This window comes from Tupaia chinensis, unplaced genomic scaffold, assembly GCF_000334495.1.
Source record: "Tupaia chinensis unplaced genomic scaffold, TupChi_1.0 Scaffold000147_1, whole genome shotgun sequence".
NCBI lineage: Eukaryota > Metazoa > Chordata > Mammalia > Scandentia > Tupaiidae > Tupaia > Tupaia belangeri.
Window position 1 is genome coordinate 9040123 of NW_006159617.1, and position 13633 is coordinate 9053755.

Below are 13633 nucleotides of genomic sequence, written 5' to 3' on the forward strand. Positions count from 1 at the left end.
GATGGTCTCTGACCCTGTTTTTTGTAAAAAAAAAAAAAAGAATTATTTTTATTTAATTTGATTTATTATTATTATTATTATTATTATTTTAATTTGCTATAGGACACATGTGCTTACCAGAGAGAGAGAGCGATTAAAAGAGAAGAAAAACAAGGAAAGCAAGCTGCCAGGTCAGGGACTCAAACCACAAGTAGCTATGTGGGAGTCCAGCACCTTAACTACCACAACACCTGCCAGCCCCGCCCCAGATCCCTTCTTAAGAGATACCTTTCTTTTAAGGAGCCCTGGGTTATACCAGTTGGATTCAGCAGCTTAGAATCCTAGACACCCTATTATGATTTGCCAGTTACATTAGAAAGACACTACAGAAGGTTTTTGTGCTCTCGGGGCATTGTCATGCTGTCTGCCGGAGGTAAACATTACTTGATTTGTCGGTCTGTGCTCTCCACACACACTCGCTGCTGGGGAACAGTGGTCCACTTCTCCGCCTCCATCACCATGGCTTCTGCATCCATCAGTCCAAATCCATAGAGATGGCTCACTGCAAAAGGCAAGAGGGTGGTCAGCTTCACCATGATCAGGAGCATCCTAGGCTACATGTCACTCAGCAGAGATCTCAGCCACATCCCTGTGGGAGCCTTGCTATGTTTCCAACAATGATTTTAACAACAAAACAAATCATCAGAACACCAAGAAAATAAGATGAATGTATTATAATTCACTGACTATGAATTACTAATAGTAAAACCATGGTCACTTATGAATTGTGACAACATGTTGGGTACTAGTCTACACTTGTGCTTAATCCTTCCAACAACCCTAAGATGTTAGGACTATTATTATTATCATTCATGGACAAGAAAACTGAGGAACAAAGAGAAACTTGATCAAGATTGACCAGCAAGCCTGTGGTGGAGCTGGATCCTAACCCACATAGTTTTGCTCCAGTATCCCACTGTTAATCACTTCCACTCAAAAGTAATGACATCATTGATTTTGAAACATAAAATAGCTAATAGGTTTAAAGTGAAGTGACAATGTATACAACTTCTCATACCACAAGACAAGAAATACCAATTTCCTGACAGATCTAGTAATTATGTTGAATACTCTAGAAGACATAAATTATTACTTTTCTTCTAGCATATAAAAAATGGATTAGATTTTGTGCATGAAATATTTGGAGGCCTCTAGACTTTCATGCCAGCTTCTTGTCTTCAAATCTTTTAGCTCTCAATTAGAATACCTATTGCTCTAAAGCTAAATTTGACACAACTGTCTCAGAAACTTCAATTACATATAAGAATATTTTAATGATGATGCAGCAAGATCTACATGTATGGTTCTTTCTAAAAATACTTTAAAAATCCCAGTTGAATACTTAAAATCTCCACTTTGTATTGAATGGTCTCTTATATCTTCGTCTTCAACACAAAATCATACTTCTATGAGTTTTTTCCTACATCATTTTTCATGGCAGTAATTACTTTAAGCAAACTTTCTGCAGCGGCCTGTGCTTATGGATTATATAAGTACAACAGCTTGAAATTCACTATGTTCTATCATATAGTCCTATTCTACTTTCCTTTTCTTTCTTTCTTTCTCTCTTTCTTCCTTCCTTCCTTTCTTTCTTTCTTTCTTTCTTTCTTTCTTTCTTTCTTTCTTTCCTCTTTCTTCCTTGCTTCCTTTCTTTCTTTCTTTCTTTCTTTCTTTCTTTCTTTCTTTCTTTCTTTCTTTCTTTCTTTCTCCTCTTTTTTAAAGGTGGACATGTGCTCACCAGAGAGACAGAGAGAGACAGGGAGGGGGAAAGTGCCCCCCCCCACCCTGGGGGGGGGTTGGCCATGCTGCAGTCTCTTCTCCTCCATTCTCCTCCTCAGATTTTGGAGATGCACACGCATGTGCCCAGGATGATTTTCAAACCATGAGATCCAGGACTTGAACCATTGTCAGCCATGTGGGAGTCCAGTGTCTTAACCAACCATGCCACCTGCTGGCCCCCTTGTTCTACTTTTTTTTTTTTTTTTGGAGAGATTTTCGCTATAGGGTGTGTGCACTCACCAGACAGACAGAGAGAGACATAGAGACAGAAAGCGAGAAATCACCCCCCAGGGGTTATGGTCACGCCACAATCCCTTCTCCTCCATTCTCCTCACGGGATCTTGGGCACGCACGCACACACGCCCGGCGTGAGTTTTAAGCCACCGGGTCTGGGACGCGAACTGCAGTCGACTACGTGGGAGCCCAGCGACACAGGCCATTATGCTAACTGCTGGTTCCCCCCCTCGTTCTACTTTCAAAGCAACATCCTAACCTTCTGCTTTAGGAGGGATACTCTTATAGTTCTCTGTAAGATCTTGCTCTTTCAGACTCACTGCCTTTGACCATATTGAGCCCTTGGCCTGAAATTCCTTCATTCCTCCTCTCTGCAGATCAAACCCTACTATTAAAAGTTCCTGAAGGCCTCTCTCATCTGTGTTCTCCTTACTGAAGAATTCTTTGACCACACACGCACACACATACACACACACACACACACACACACACACACACACTAAATATTTACTGAAATTCAACCATCTGTGACCAGTGAACTTTTCTCCTTCCTAACACTGTAAGTAATTAACTTGCCAATCTATCTGTATTTGCCTGCCCATCCATACGGCTCTTCCTGGGCATTTTCTATGTGCCAGGCACTGTATTGGGCACTGCACTTTTTATCTGAGCCATTAGCTGAATTGCTAATTAGCCACTCTGTCACCATATGTCCTTTTACTTCAGCTATATTAGAAACTACTGCAGGAACGTATGTATATCCCTTTTTATGTTCCACAGGATTTGGGAACACAAAGATATTGTAGCATATGAAAAAGGAAAACTGGACTAGGATTCAGAAACATTACTCTCTTTCTACCATTTGCTAATCACATTAATTTTCAGCAAACAAGACAAAATATCTAATCCACAATTTCATTGTTTTGGGATATTATGACCCATACCATCATCATTACTAAGTTCATCAGGTATTATTATATATTCCATGTGAGAAAATCTGTATAAAGAACTATATAATGTAAGGGTTCATTTTAATATCAAGTACTCTACCAAACAGAACATATTTTTTTTTTAAAAAAATCTACTTTGATATTGCAAGAATATACATAGGATTTTATACATGGACTTCTGCAATTTTTATTGTTAATATTTTTTCCAGATTAAAAAGTAATGCATGTTCATTATAAAAACTTAAATATATCCTGAAAAAAATTAAAGAAAGTAAGTAATCAATAACCTCATCACAAATTGGTAACTACTCTGGATAACTATTTATTATTTATTATTATTTATATATCATTTATATATTAATCACATAAAATTATGCAAGGTAATTCAAAAGAGACAAAGGGACCTACATCATATAGGAGAAATGTCAAGTTTGGGCTTAAGGAATTCAGATTGGGGAGATCTTCTGTTAAAGTTCATGGAAACAATCATCTAACCACAGTCTACACCATTTCCTCATGAACACCCTAAAACATTTTCCTCTCCTGTGGAAACTGCCATTTTTACCAAGGATTTTTACCGTTTTTACCAACAGCCTATTTCTGCTTGGCACCTAAATATCGCTAATGCCAAGTGATTTTAAATCAGAGCAATTTACCATTTTATCTCAGTTTAGGGAAATAAGATTAAAGATTTGATTGGTAAGTAGAGGGTGTGGAAAAGGAGTGGGGCTTGGAAAGGCCCGTTCTGAACCCTCATTGCAACTCTGGCACAGCGCCCCCTGCTGAGTGCCCAAGCTTCTGCTCTGTTCTGGCTTCAGGTCCTCTCCTTCCTCCTTCCCAGTAACTGCCCACAGAACCACCAAGAGGACATAAATTAGCACAAAGAGCCATCAAATACAGCAAGCACTTCACGGCTGTTAAACAACCACTTGAGTTAAGTAGAACAGCACCTCGAGTCTTTATAAAGGCCATAAATTTGTTTCCTTTTCCAATTCAGTTCCTACTCTTCAGAGACGATGTATATTCTGAAACACTATGAATAGATGTTAGGAAAAGAGACTGATTAGCTATAGTCAAATCATGGATGGGCAGGTCAACAGAAAAAAGTTTTACACTAATATGATATTAATAAACAATATCAATGAATATCACTGAGTTCAGCGATGGGATGTTTAGCATTTTCAAATACTAGGAATTGTGATCTGTCCACAGTTGTGATAGACAGCCTAGGAAAAATATAAAATAAGTTTTTTTTTTCATTTTCAGGTTTTTGCCATAGGATGTATGCATTTGCTGGGGAGAGAGAGAGACAGAAGGAAAGTGAGAAGTCACCCTCCCATGGAGGATGGCCATGTTGTAATCCCTTCTCCTCCATTCTCCTCCTGGGATTTTGGGCATGCACACACACATGCCTGGTGTGATTTTCAAGCTGCCAGGTCCTGTCCAGTGCCTTAACCACCACACTACCTGCTGGTTTCCTTTTTCTTTTTTTTTAAGGGGGGAATTGGAAATATACTCCATGTTGTCCAATTGGCAGCTATTTGCCCTTTTGATAAATACTGAGAAAATAATTATCAGGTAAATGTGTTGGGCAGATAAACTTCAAAATGTGGAGTCAATAGGAGAAATGGTCATTAAATAGTTTGGAAACATTAATAATTTTTAAAAAGTTATTTATTTACTTATCTACTTATTCGTTGTGATTTTTGGGCTGCCAGGTCTGGGACTTGAACCTCAGTCGGTCATGTGGAAGTCCAGTGCTTCAACCACCACACCACTGTCAGCCTCAATAATTTTTTATACTGGGTTGTCAGAAAAGTCACAGTGTATTTTTCTTTTTTTCTAGGCAAAACCGTGTCATGACTTTACCAACAACCCAATATAACAAAATTGTCACACTCTAAAATGATTTCTTAATACAGAAACACTGATTCTTTTTTGGCCACCAAACAACTGAGTCAAGTCTGTCTTGCCCATCCCACTGTTACCAGTATGGGCCATAGGGCTCTGGGTACGATTTCTCTCCAGAGGCTACATAGCGCCTGGTTGAGACGAAGGCTTCCATCAGTATTTGTGAAGTGAATGAATGGAACTAAGAAGAGAAGTTTTATTTAATTCACCAAGTGGCATAAAGTATTTACTAGAGAACTGTAAGGAAAGTTAGAAAATCTGTTCTTTTTCATATCAACCTCCAAAAAGTCATCATTAACACTTGAAATTTATTCATGGATAAATTCACATTTTACAAATTTACAATTACAACAAGTATACTATGCAAACAACTGATTGTGATTCCATAACTAATGAGTCTTACTTACACACACTTCTCATGCCAACCTCAGAGCAGATCCTGAGACTCAGAATAATTTTATGATGATTAAGTGGAACTTACTCTGTATAAGTGTTGTACAAAATGCAAAATTCTATGAAATCACAGTGCTATTAATTTGGTATGAACAGGAATTCAGGCCAGTCCTAATAAAATTATCTTGATTCCTATAAATGGGGCAGCAAGCATTCAATTCAATTTAGTATTAGTTATGACTCAAACATCAAACATTACTAAGATATTGAGGAAACAGGACATGTATAGAGAGTAATTAAAGATCTTAAAGCAAAGTTAAGAGGCCAGCAGGTGGCATGGTGGTTAAGGTGCTGAACTTCCACATGGTTGACTAAAACTCAAGCCCTGGACCTGGTGGCTTGAAAATCACGCTGGGTTCACATGCATGCATGTCCAAAATCCTCAAGAGGAGAACAGAGGAGAAGGGATTGCAGTGTTGACTGCAAAGTGATTTCTCACTTTCCCTCTCTCTGCTTCTCTTTCTCTCTGGACATACACATGCCTGGTGGCAAAAGCTTTTAAAAAAGCAAAGTGACTGGAATAGATTTGAGACAGCAAATTTATTTCTTGGTAGAGTGATGCAGGATGAACTCTAGTTCAGTAAAGGGAATTTGAAAAATTTGGATAACATACGTGTTCCTTTAGAAGGCACACTGTTTACATGCTGCTATGTATAGCTGTTGAAACCTCACAAATAGGATTATTTAGGCAGAAAAGCTCAAGAAGGTGGTCCTCTCCTTCCTCCTTCCCAGTAACTGCCCACAGAACCACCAAGAGGACATAAATTAGCACAAAGAGCCATCAAATACAGCAAGCACTTCACGGCTGTTAAACAACCACTTGAGTTAAGTAGAACAGCACCTCGAGTCTTTATAAATGCCATAAATCCTTTTCCAATTCAGTTCCTACTCTTCAGAGACGATGTATATTCTGAAACACTATGAATAGATGTTAGGAAAAGAGACTGATTAGCTATAGTCAAATCATGGATGGGCAGGTCAACAGAAAAAAGTTTTACACTAATATGATATTAATAAACAATATCAATGAATATCACTGAGTTCAGCGATGGGATGTTTAGCATTTTCAAATACTAGGAATTGTGATCTGTCCACAGTTGTGATAGACAGCCTAGGAAAAATATAAAATAAGTTTTTTTTTTCATTTTCAGGTTTTTGCCATAGGATGTATGCATTTGCTGGGGAGAGAGAGAGACAGAAGGAAAGTGAGAAGTCACCCTCCCATGGAGGATGGCCATGTTGTAATCCCTTCTCCTCCATTCTCCTCCTGGGATTTTGGGCATGCACACACACATGCCTGGTGTGATTTTCAAGCTGCCAGGTCCTGTCCAGTGCCTTAACCACCACACTACCTGCTGGTTTCCTTTTTCTTTTTTTTTAAGGGGGGAATTGGAAATATACTCCATGTTGTCCAATTGGCAGCTATTTGCCCTTTTGATAAATACTGAGAAAATAATTATCAGGTAAATGTGTTGGGCAGATAAACTTCAAAATGTGGAGTCAATAGGAGAAATGGTCATTAAATAGTTTGGAAACATTAATAATTTTTAAAAAGTTATTTATTTACTTATCTACTTATTCGTTGTGATTTTTGGGCTGCCAGGTCTGGGACTTGAACCTCAGTCGGTCATGTGGAAGTCCAGTGCTTCAACCACCACACCACTGTCAGCCTCAATAATTTTTTATACTGGGTTGTCAGAAAAGTCACAGTGTATTTTTCTTTTTTTCTAGGCAAAACCGTGTCATGACTTTACCAACAACCCAATATAACAAAATTGTCACACTCTAAAATGATTTCTTAATACAGAAACACTGATTCTTTTTTGGCCACCAAACAACTGAGTCAAGTCTGTCTTGCCCATCCCACTGTTACCAGTATGGGCCATAGGGCTCTGGGTACGATTTCTCTCCAGAGGCTACATAGCGCCTGGTTGAGACGAAGGCTTCCATCAGTATTTGTGAAGTGAATGAATGGAACTAAGAAGAGAAGTTTTATTTAATTCACCAAGTGGCATAAAGTATTTACTAGAGAACTGTAAGGAAAGTTAGAAAATCTGTTCTTTTTCATATCAACCTCCAAAAAGTCATCATTAACACTTGAAATTTATTCATGGATAAATTCACATTTTACAAATTTACAATTACAACAAGTATACTATGCAAACAACTGATTGTGATTCCATAACTAATGAGTCTTACTTACACACACTTCTCATGCCAACCTCAGAGCAGATCCTGAGACTCAGAATAATTTTATGATGATTAAGTGGAACTTACTCTGTATAAGTGTTGTACAAAATGCAAAATTCTATGAAATCACAGTGCTATTAATTTGGTATGAACAGGAATTCAGGCCAGTCCTAATAAAATTATCTTGATTCCTATAAATGGGGCAGCAAGCATTCAATTCAATTTAGTATTAGTTATGACTCAAACATCAAACATTACTAAGATATTGAGGAAACAGGACATGTATAGAGAGTAATTAAAGATCTTAAAGCAAAGTTAAGAGGCCAGCAGGTGGCATGGTGGTTAAGGTGCTGAACTTCCACATGGTTGACTAAAACTCAAGCCCTGGACCTGGTGGCTTGAAAATCACGCTGGGTTCACATGCATGCATGTCCAAAATCCTCAAGAGGAGAACAGAGGAGAAGGGATTGCAGTGTTGACTGCAAAGTGATTTCTCACTTTCCCTCTCTCTGCTTCTCTTTCTCTCTGGACATACACATGCCTGGTGGCAAAAGCTTTTAAAAAAGCAAAGTGACTGGAATAGATTTGAGACAGCAAATTTATTTCTTGGTAGAGTGATGCAGGATGAACTCTAGTTCAGTAAAGGGAATTTGAAAAATTTGGATAACATACGTGTTCCTTTAGAAGGCACACTGTTTACATGCTGCTATGTATAGCTGTTGAAACCTCACAAATAGGATTATTTAGGCAGAAAAGCTCAAGAAGGTGGTTCTGCTTTCCCCTATAAGTATAGATTGTTTTTATTCAAAGTTATCCGAAAAACTTCCCTACATGGAATGTCAGATGGACAAGAGAATGTAGGAAAATAGATAATACTGTCTGGCAGGTGTATTTTCATTTTCTGATGAGACCAAAAGTGCTGAGAGAAGTGAATCATTAGGCACACAAGTAGGTAATTGCATAGTTTGAAATGATACAGTTAATTTAAGCAACAGCTTTAGCTGGGAGGCCTAAAAAACTCAATTCTATGAAAAGCTAAAAAGCTCAGCAGGAAAAAAAATGTAACTTTTTAAAGACAAGATAACTTGGGAAACTTTACATTTTTATCTCTTTTAGTGGAGCCCACTATTCTAATTTTTAAAAAGTATTACTCTGAGCATATAGTTCATGACACCTTTTTTTTTTTTTTTAATTGCCAGAGCAAGGGCCAGCAGGTAGCATGATGATTAAGGTGCTGGACTCCCACATGGCTGATTGCAGTTTGAATCTCAGACCTGGTGGCTTGAAAATCACCAGGCGTGTGTGTGCGTGCCCAAAATCCTAGGAGGAGAACAGAGGAGAAGGAACTATGGCACGGTCATACCCCCTGGGGATGATTTCTCAGTTTCCCTCTCAATGTCTCTGTCTCTCATGCAAGTGCACACATCCAATGGCAAAAATGTAAAAAATAAATAAATACATACATACATAAATAAAATCACCAGAAGGCACTTGCACTCACTAGAGAGGAATAAAAATAGAGAGGGAGAATATGCATCCCCAGTGGTGTACAGTCATGCAATAATCCCTTCTCCTTCATTTCTCCATCTTGTCAGAACCTGGGGCATGCACATGTGTCCAGTGTGTTTTTAGCTGCTGGAGGATTCTAACTGTGGTTGGCCATCTGGCTTCCTTTAGCCACGAGGCTATGGTGCTAGCCCTCATGACAACTTTAAAATGCCTATTAGTAAAGTACTCTCTATGTGTTAGAGGAATTGATTGGTAAAAACGTTTTTAAGCTTCCTAAAGTAAGGACCTTTCTGCTACCAGCAATCTAGCCGTGAGATGTATAGCTACGATGTTACAGAGCACCCAATATAAAACACAGCAAACAATCAACAAACACCATCTACAGGGAACCTATGAAAAAGGTAAAAATTTGCCTATAACTGAAAAATAAAAATACAATGAAATAACAGCTAGCTATTACTAAGGATGTAATATAAAATTCCAGCCAATATCTTCCACTGAGAAAATCACTCCTTATGACTAGGGTGAATAAATACTCCTGTGTCTTGAGAAACATCATTCCTGGGCAAGCCAGGAGACCGAACACTGCCTGTCTAAACTGAGTTAGTAATGGGATGCTATTATGGAGTGGCACAGAGCACTCACAACTTTTCATACCAATAATCTGGTAACCAAGGGGTAGACAAGCATCCTGCACTTGTATTAGTTAAGATATACACAATCACCAAAGTATAAATCACAGCCAATAAATCGACTTTAATTACTTAATCAATAAAAAGCTAATAATTGATCCAATTAATTATTGTAGCACCAAGTTGGGCTGTGAGGAGTGTGCTCTATATTCAACACTATGCTGAACAGTGAGGGTCCAAAAGAGACAGAAGATGATTTGCATTTTCAGTCTAGCAGGGGTGAGACAAGAATAACTTGATATCCTAACTAAGAAACAATTAAAAGCACCAAACTGTGTAATTATTGTAAAATAAAAGAACTTTTAAAAGAGTAAAAGATCAGCCAGAAAGAAAACCAATGTGAAGTCATCTAATAGAGCCAAGTGTTTATTAAGTTCTCAGGTGATATGAGCCACAGTTTGTAGTATCCCAAGATAACCAGGAGAAAGCGATATTTGGCTTGTGCAGCTTCGATGTGGTGTAGGATTTAGTTAGGTGGAGACACAGGGAGTACCTTCCAGGGGTCAGGACTGTCTGCTGGTTAATCAATCAAGTCTTTGTACGGGTCACTGGGACGAGGATACTGGCAGCCCCAGAGTGGGTGGCGTATGGGCTGCATGGAGACCAAGGGACAGGGAGAGTGGTAAATTTTGCCACTGGCTAAGACCAGACTGTGGGAGAACTGAAAGCTGATGGTGATTGCTGGGTGTTGTCTGCCATCAATCAAGTCTCTGCTATTCTTGTCCACCTATCAGCCTGCCACCAGAATAAAAGGTGGCTACCCACATTCCTGTCTTGAGGGAGGCTGCTTGATGTGTGGGGTGGGTAGAAACACCGATCCAGAAATCAAAGTACTGCCTCCAGCTGCTGGAACCCTAGCACCATTGAGCTCTTTGATCTTCAGTGTGCCAAACCACCTGCTCTACAACAACTGCTCTCACCAGGGACCCTGAAACTCTTGCTCCTATTAATCAAACTAGGCCAAATTGCAGGACAGGAGGAGGATGTGCAACTGATAGAGTGGGGACACTTTCCTATGTCACCAATTCGATATAAGTAATGTATGCACTTTTGTTGTTGCTGAGATTTTTGCTATAGGGCACATATGTTCATTGGAGCGATAGAGAGACAGAAAGCAAGAAAGTGTCCCCCCACCCCCCCCGGGGAGAAAATGGCCATGCTGCAATCCCTTCTCCTCCATTCTCTTCTTGGAGTTTTGGCATGTATGAACACAAGCCTGGCATGAGTTTTAAGTCGCCAAGTCTAGGACTTGAACCGTGGTCGACTACATGGGAGTCCAGTGATGTAACCATTATGTCCTCTGTTGGTCTCTAGTCATAGCCTTTTCAAGTAAGAAGGACCAGCTAGATATAAAAGCATAAAATGTAAGCTTCCAAAGATCAAAGTGTGGAAAGTGATGCTTTTCAGTCCCCTAATATTGGCAGTTCCGCACCTAACCATCAGGGACAGATGAAAGCCAGAATGCTGGGTGCTCCCTGAATTAGCCATTTCTTCCTTCTGTCCTACTCCATTTCTCTGACATCTCTTCATTGAGCACCCTTTGAGACTTCTGGGTGAAAGGCACATTAGCTTCTTAAGGAGAGATGCAGCACTAGGGCTGCAACGCTTCCTTCTGCCGTGCAGAGCAAATGCAGATGCCCTAGGGTAAGGAAACAGTGGCTGGCACCTGCTCGCTGCTGCATGGCTGCTTTTTATTTTTCCCTTGCTCTTCCTAAAAATCCCATGACCCCAGTCAGATCCAAACATGCCAGCCATCACCAGCGCTACTGAGTACTTGCATGTGGAAAGTTTCCAGATACTTGGCTGTCTGCTGGGAGTGCACTTCAAAGTGCCTCTTGGGATGGGTTTGGTCAGCATCTGTGGGTAGTCAGACAAGCTCATCATTACAGATAGGAAGTAAGAAGAATTTAGGAGAATACTGTGTAGTTTCTCTTCTCCATACACAGTGTACTTCATTAGACATATCTGTGCACCCACACTGACATATACACACAATTTATTACAGCATACATGCACATATAAAAACACATGTTTATTATTGCTTGTTTAATTTGCAGAGTTAAGACAAGGAAGAGATATAACTGCCTTCACTCAAAGGCCTCTTTGCATTTTAAGAAAAGAAGGTCAAATTATTTTCTTCTTTCCTCTGGCCAGTGTTCATTTATTCACTTCCAAAATGGTTGTAATAAGCTAGTAACCTGCTGAAGGTAATTGACCAGTATTTGAACAGTGGTAGGAAAACTATTTTAGGAAAACTATTTTAGCATCTTGGAGAGGCATAGCCAGAACACATTTTTACTTGTTTTTAGGGAGCTAAGATGGTCTGCACAGAGATGAGAACAAGATAAAGAATGTACTACGAGGGTCTTTTGGCAAAGGCTAACTGAAGATTCAATTGACCATATGCCAGCTGCCCTGCCTAGATCTTTTTGGTATAAAACTTGAGCAAACAACAGAATAGGATCTTGATTAGCTAGCAGATAAAATTCCTATTTATGAAGAAGCCATTGGCTACTGTTGAAGGTAATAATTGCAAAGCACAAGAAAGATACTTTTCTTTGCAACTGGGAACGTCTTCATGTCTTTGGGAAGAAAGCTACCACTTATCCTTCTAAGCTTTAAACACTATATTAGATTCTCATTATCATCTTTTGTCATTTACCCAAAACTCAAATAATTTTTAAGCTTAAGGGGCAATCACAGGGGAGTCTCTGTGCAAAATTTCAGAAAAGTAGGCCAGATGTAAGGACTGGGTGGTCTCTTAGAAGAAATAACACGAGAAACTGCTCTTAAACCCTAGAGTAAGACGTGAAATCATGGAGAGACAGTAGGAAGACCAGGATATTTGGAATGGTGGCTTCTTCAAAATAGCTGTGTGGGCCTGGAATCCATGGCTGGATTTAATCTGAGGGCAATGACCAAAGAAATGATATAATTTAACTGATACTCTAGAAAGATTGATCTGGCAATGGTTACATGGAATTTCAAAGGACAGCAGGAGTGAAAGAGGGAATTAGCTGCTGCAAAGATTAAGGCATGGGAGATCATAAACTAGGTTTGGGAATGAATGGTGAAGGAAACAGGAGCTCAGATAAGAAATGGAGCAATGGAGTTTCACAACTTATGCAATGCAGGGGAGTGAGGAGACGGAGGCGTCCAGAAGGAGCTCCCTGACAAGAGAGGTAAGTTCTGGGGGAAGGCTGTGTGTAAAAGATGACTGATGGATTCTGGCTTATTTTGCTTTGTTTTTTGAGAGTTCTTTTTCTCTATAGGGCACATGCGCTTGCTGGAGAGACAGAGAGAGAGACAGAGAGAAAGCAAGAAATCACCCCTGAGGGAGATGGTCATGCCATAATCTCTTCTCCGTTCTCCTCTTGGAATTTTGGGCATGCACGCACATGCACCCAGTGTGAGTTTCAAACTGCTGATCTGGGACTCAAAACATAAGTCTACCATGTGCAAGTCCAGCACCTTAACCACTATGCCACCTGTTGGCTCCAATGATGGACTCTTATTTTGTAAGGTGTGAATTTTAAAAGGCATAAGGAAAGCTTTGTGCAGATTCTGGATGGACAATGGATGAAGTCAATGTTGAAGATATAGAACTGAAAATCATTAGCCAAGGAGGTGATACTTGTAATTGAAATGAAGGCAGGTTTCAGACAGAGAAAGAGAGAAAGGAAAAAAGAGAGAGAGGAGAAAGAGCAAGACCCTTTCCTCCTTCTCTTTCTTCCTCCAGAGCTCTTGAACAAGATAATTTAAGGAATAACCATGATTAAAGTAAGGGAGAAAGGATCAGTAAAAGGTCAAAGAAGAACAAGCACTATAACTTTGTATCAAAACAAAACAAAACAAAACAACACAACAAACAAGGAA

General features: G+C 39.5%; 1 protein-coding gene across 3 annotated transcripts in view; it reads right to left on the reverse strand.

The window, feature by feature from the left end:
• PCSK5 (proprotein convertase subtilisin/kexin type 5) overlaps window positions 1-13633 on the reverse strand; it is a 537419-nt gene that overhangs the window by 223878 nt on the left and 299908 nt on the right. For all 3 annotated transcript variants that reach the window (XM_014586632.2, XM_006145503.3, XM_014586633.2), the window contains exon 11: window positions 424-541. In XM_014586632.2, the coding sequence (XP_014442118.1) occupies window positions 424-541 (118 nt within the window). The remainder of the gene's footprint in view (window positions 1-423; window positions 542-13633) is intronic.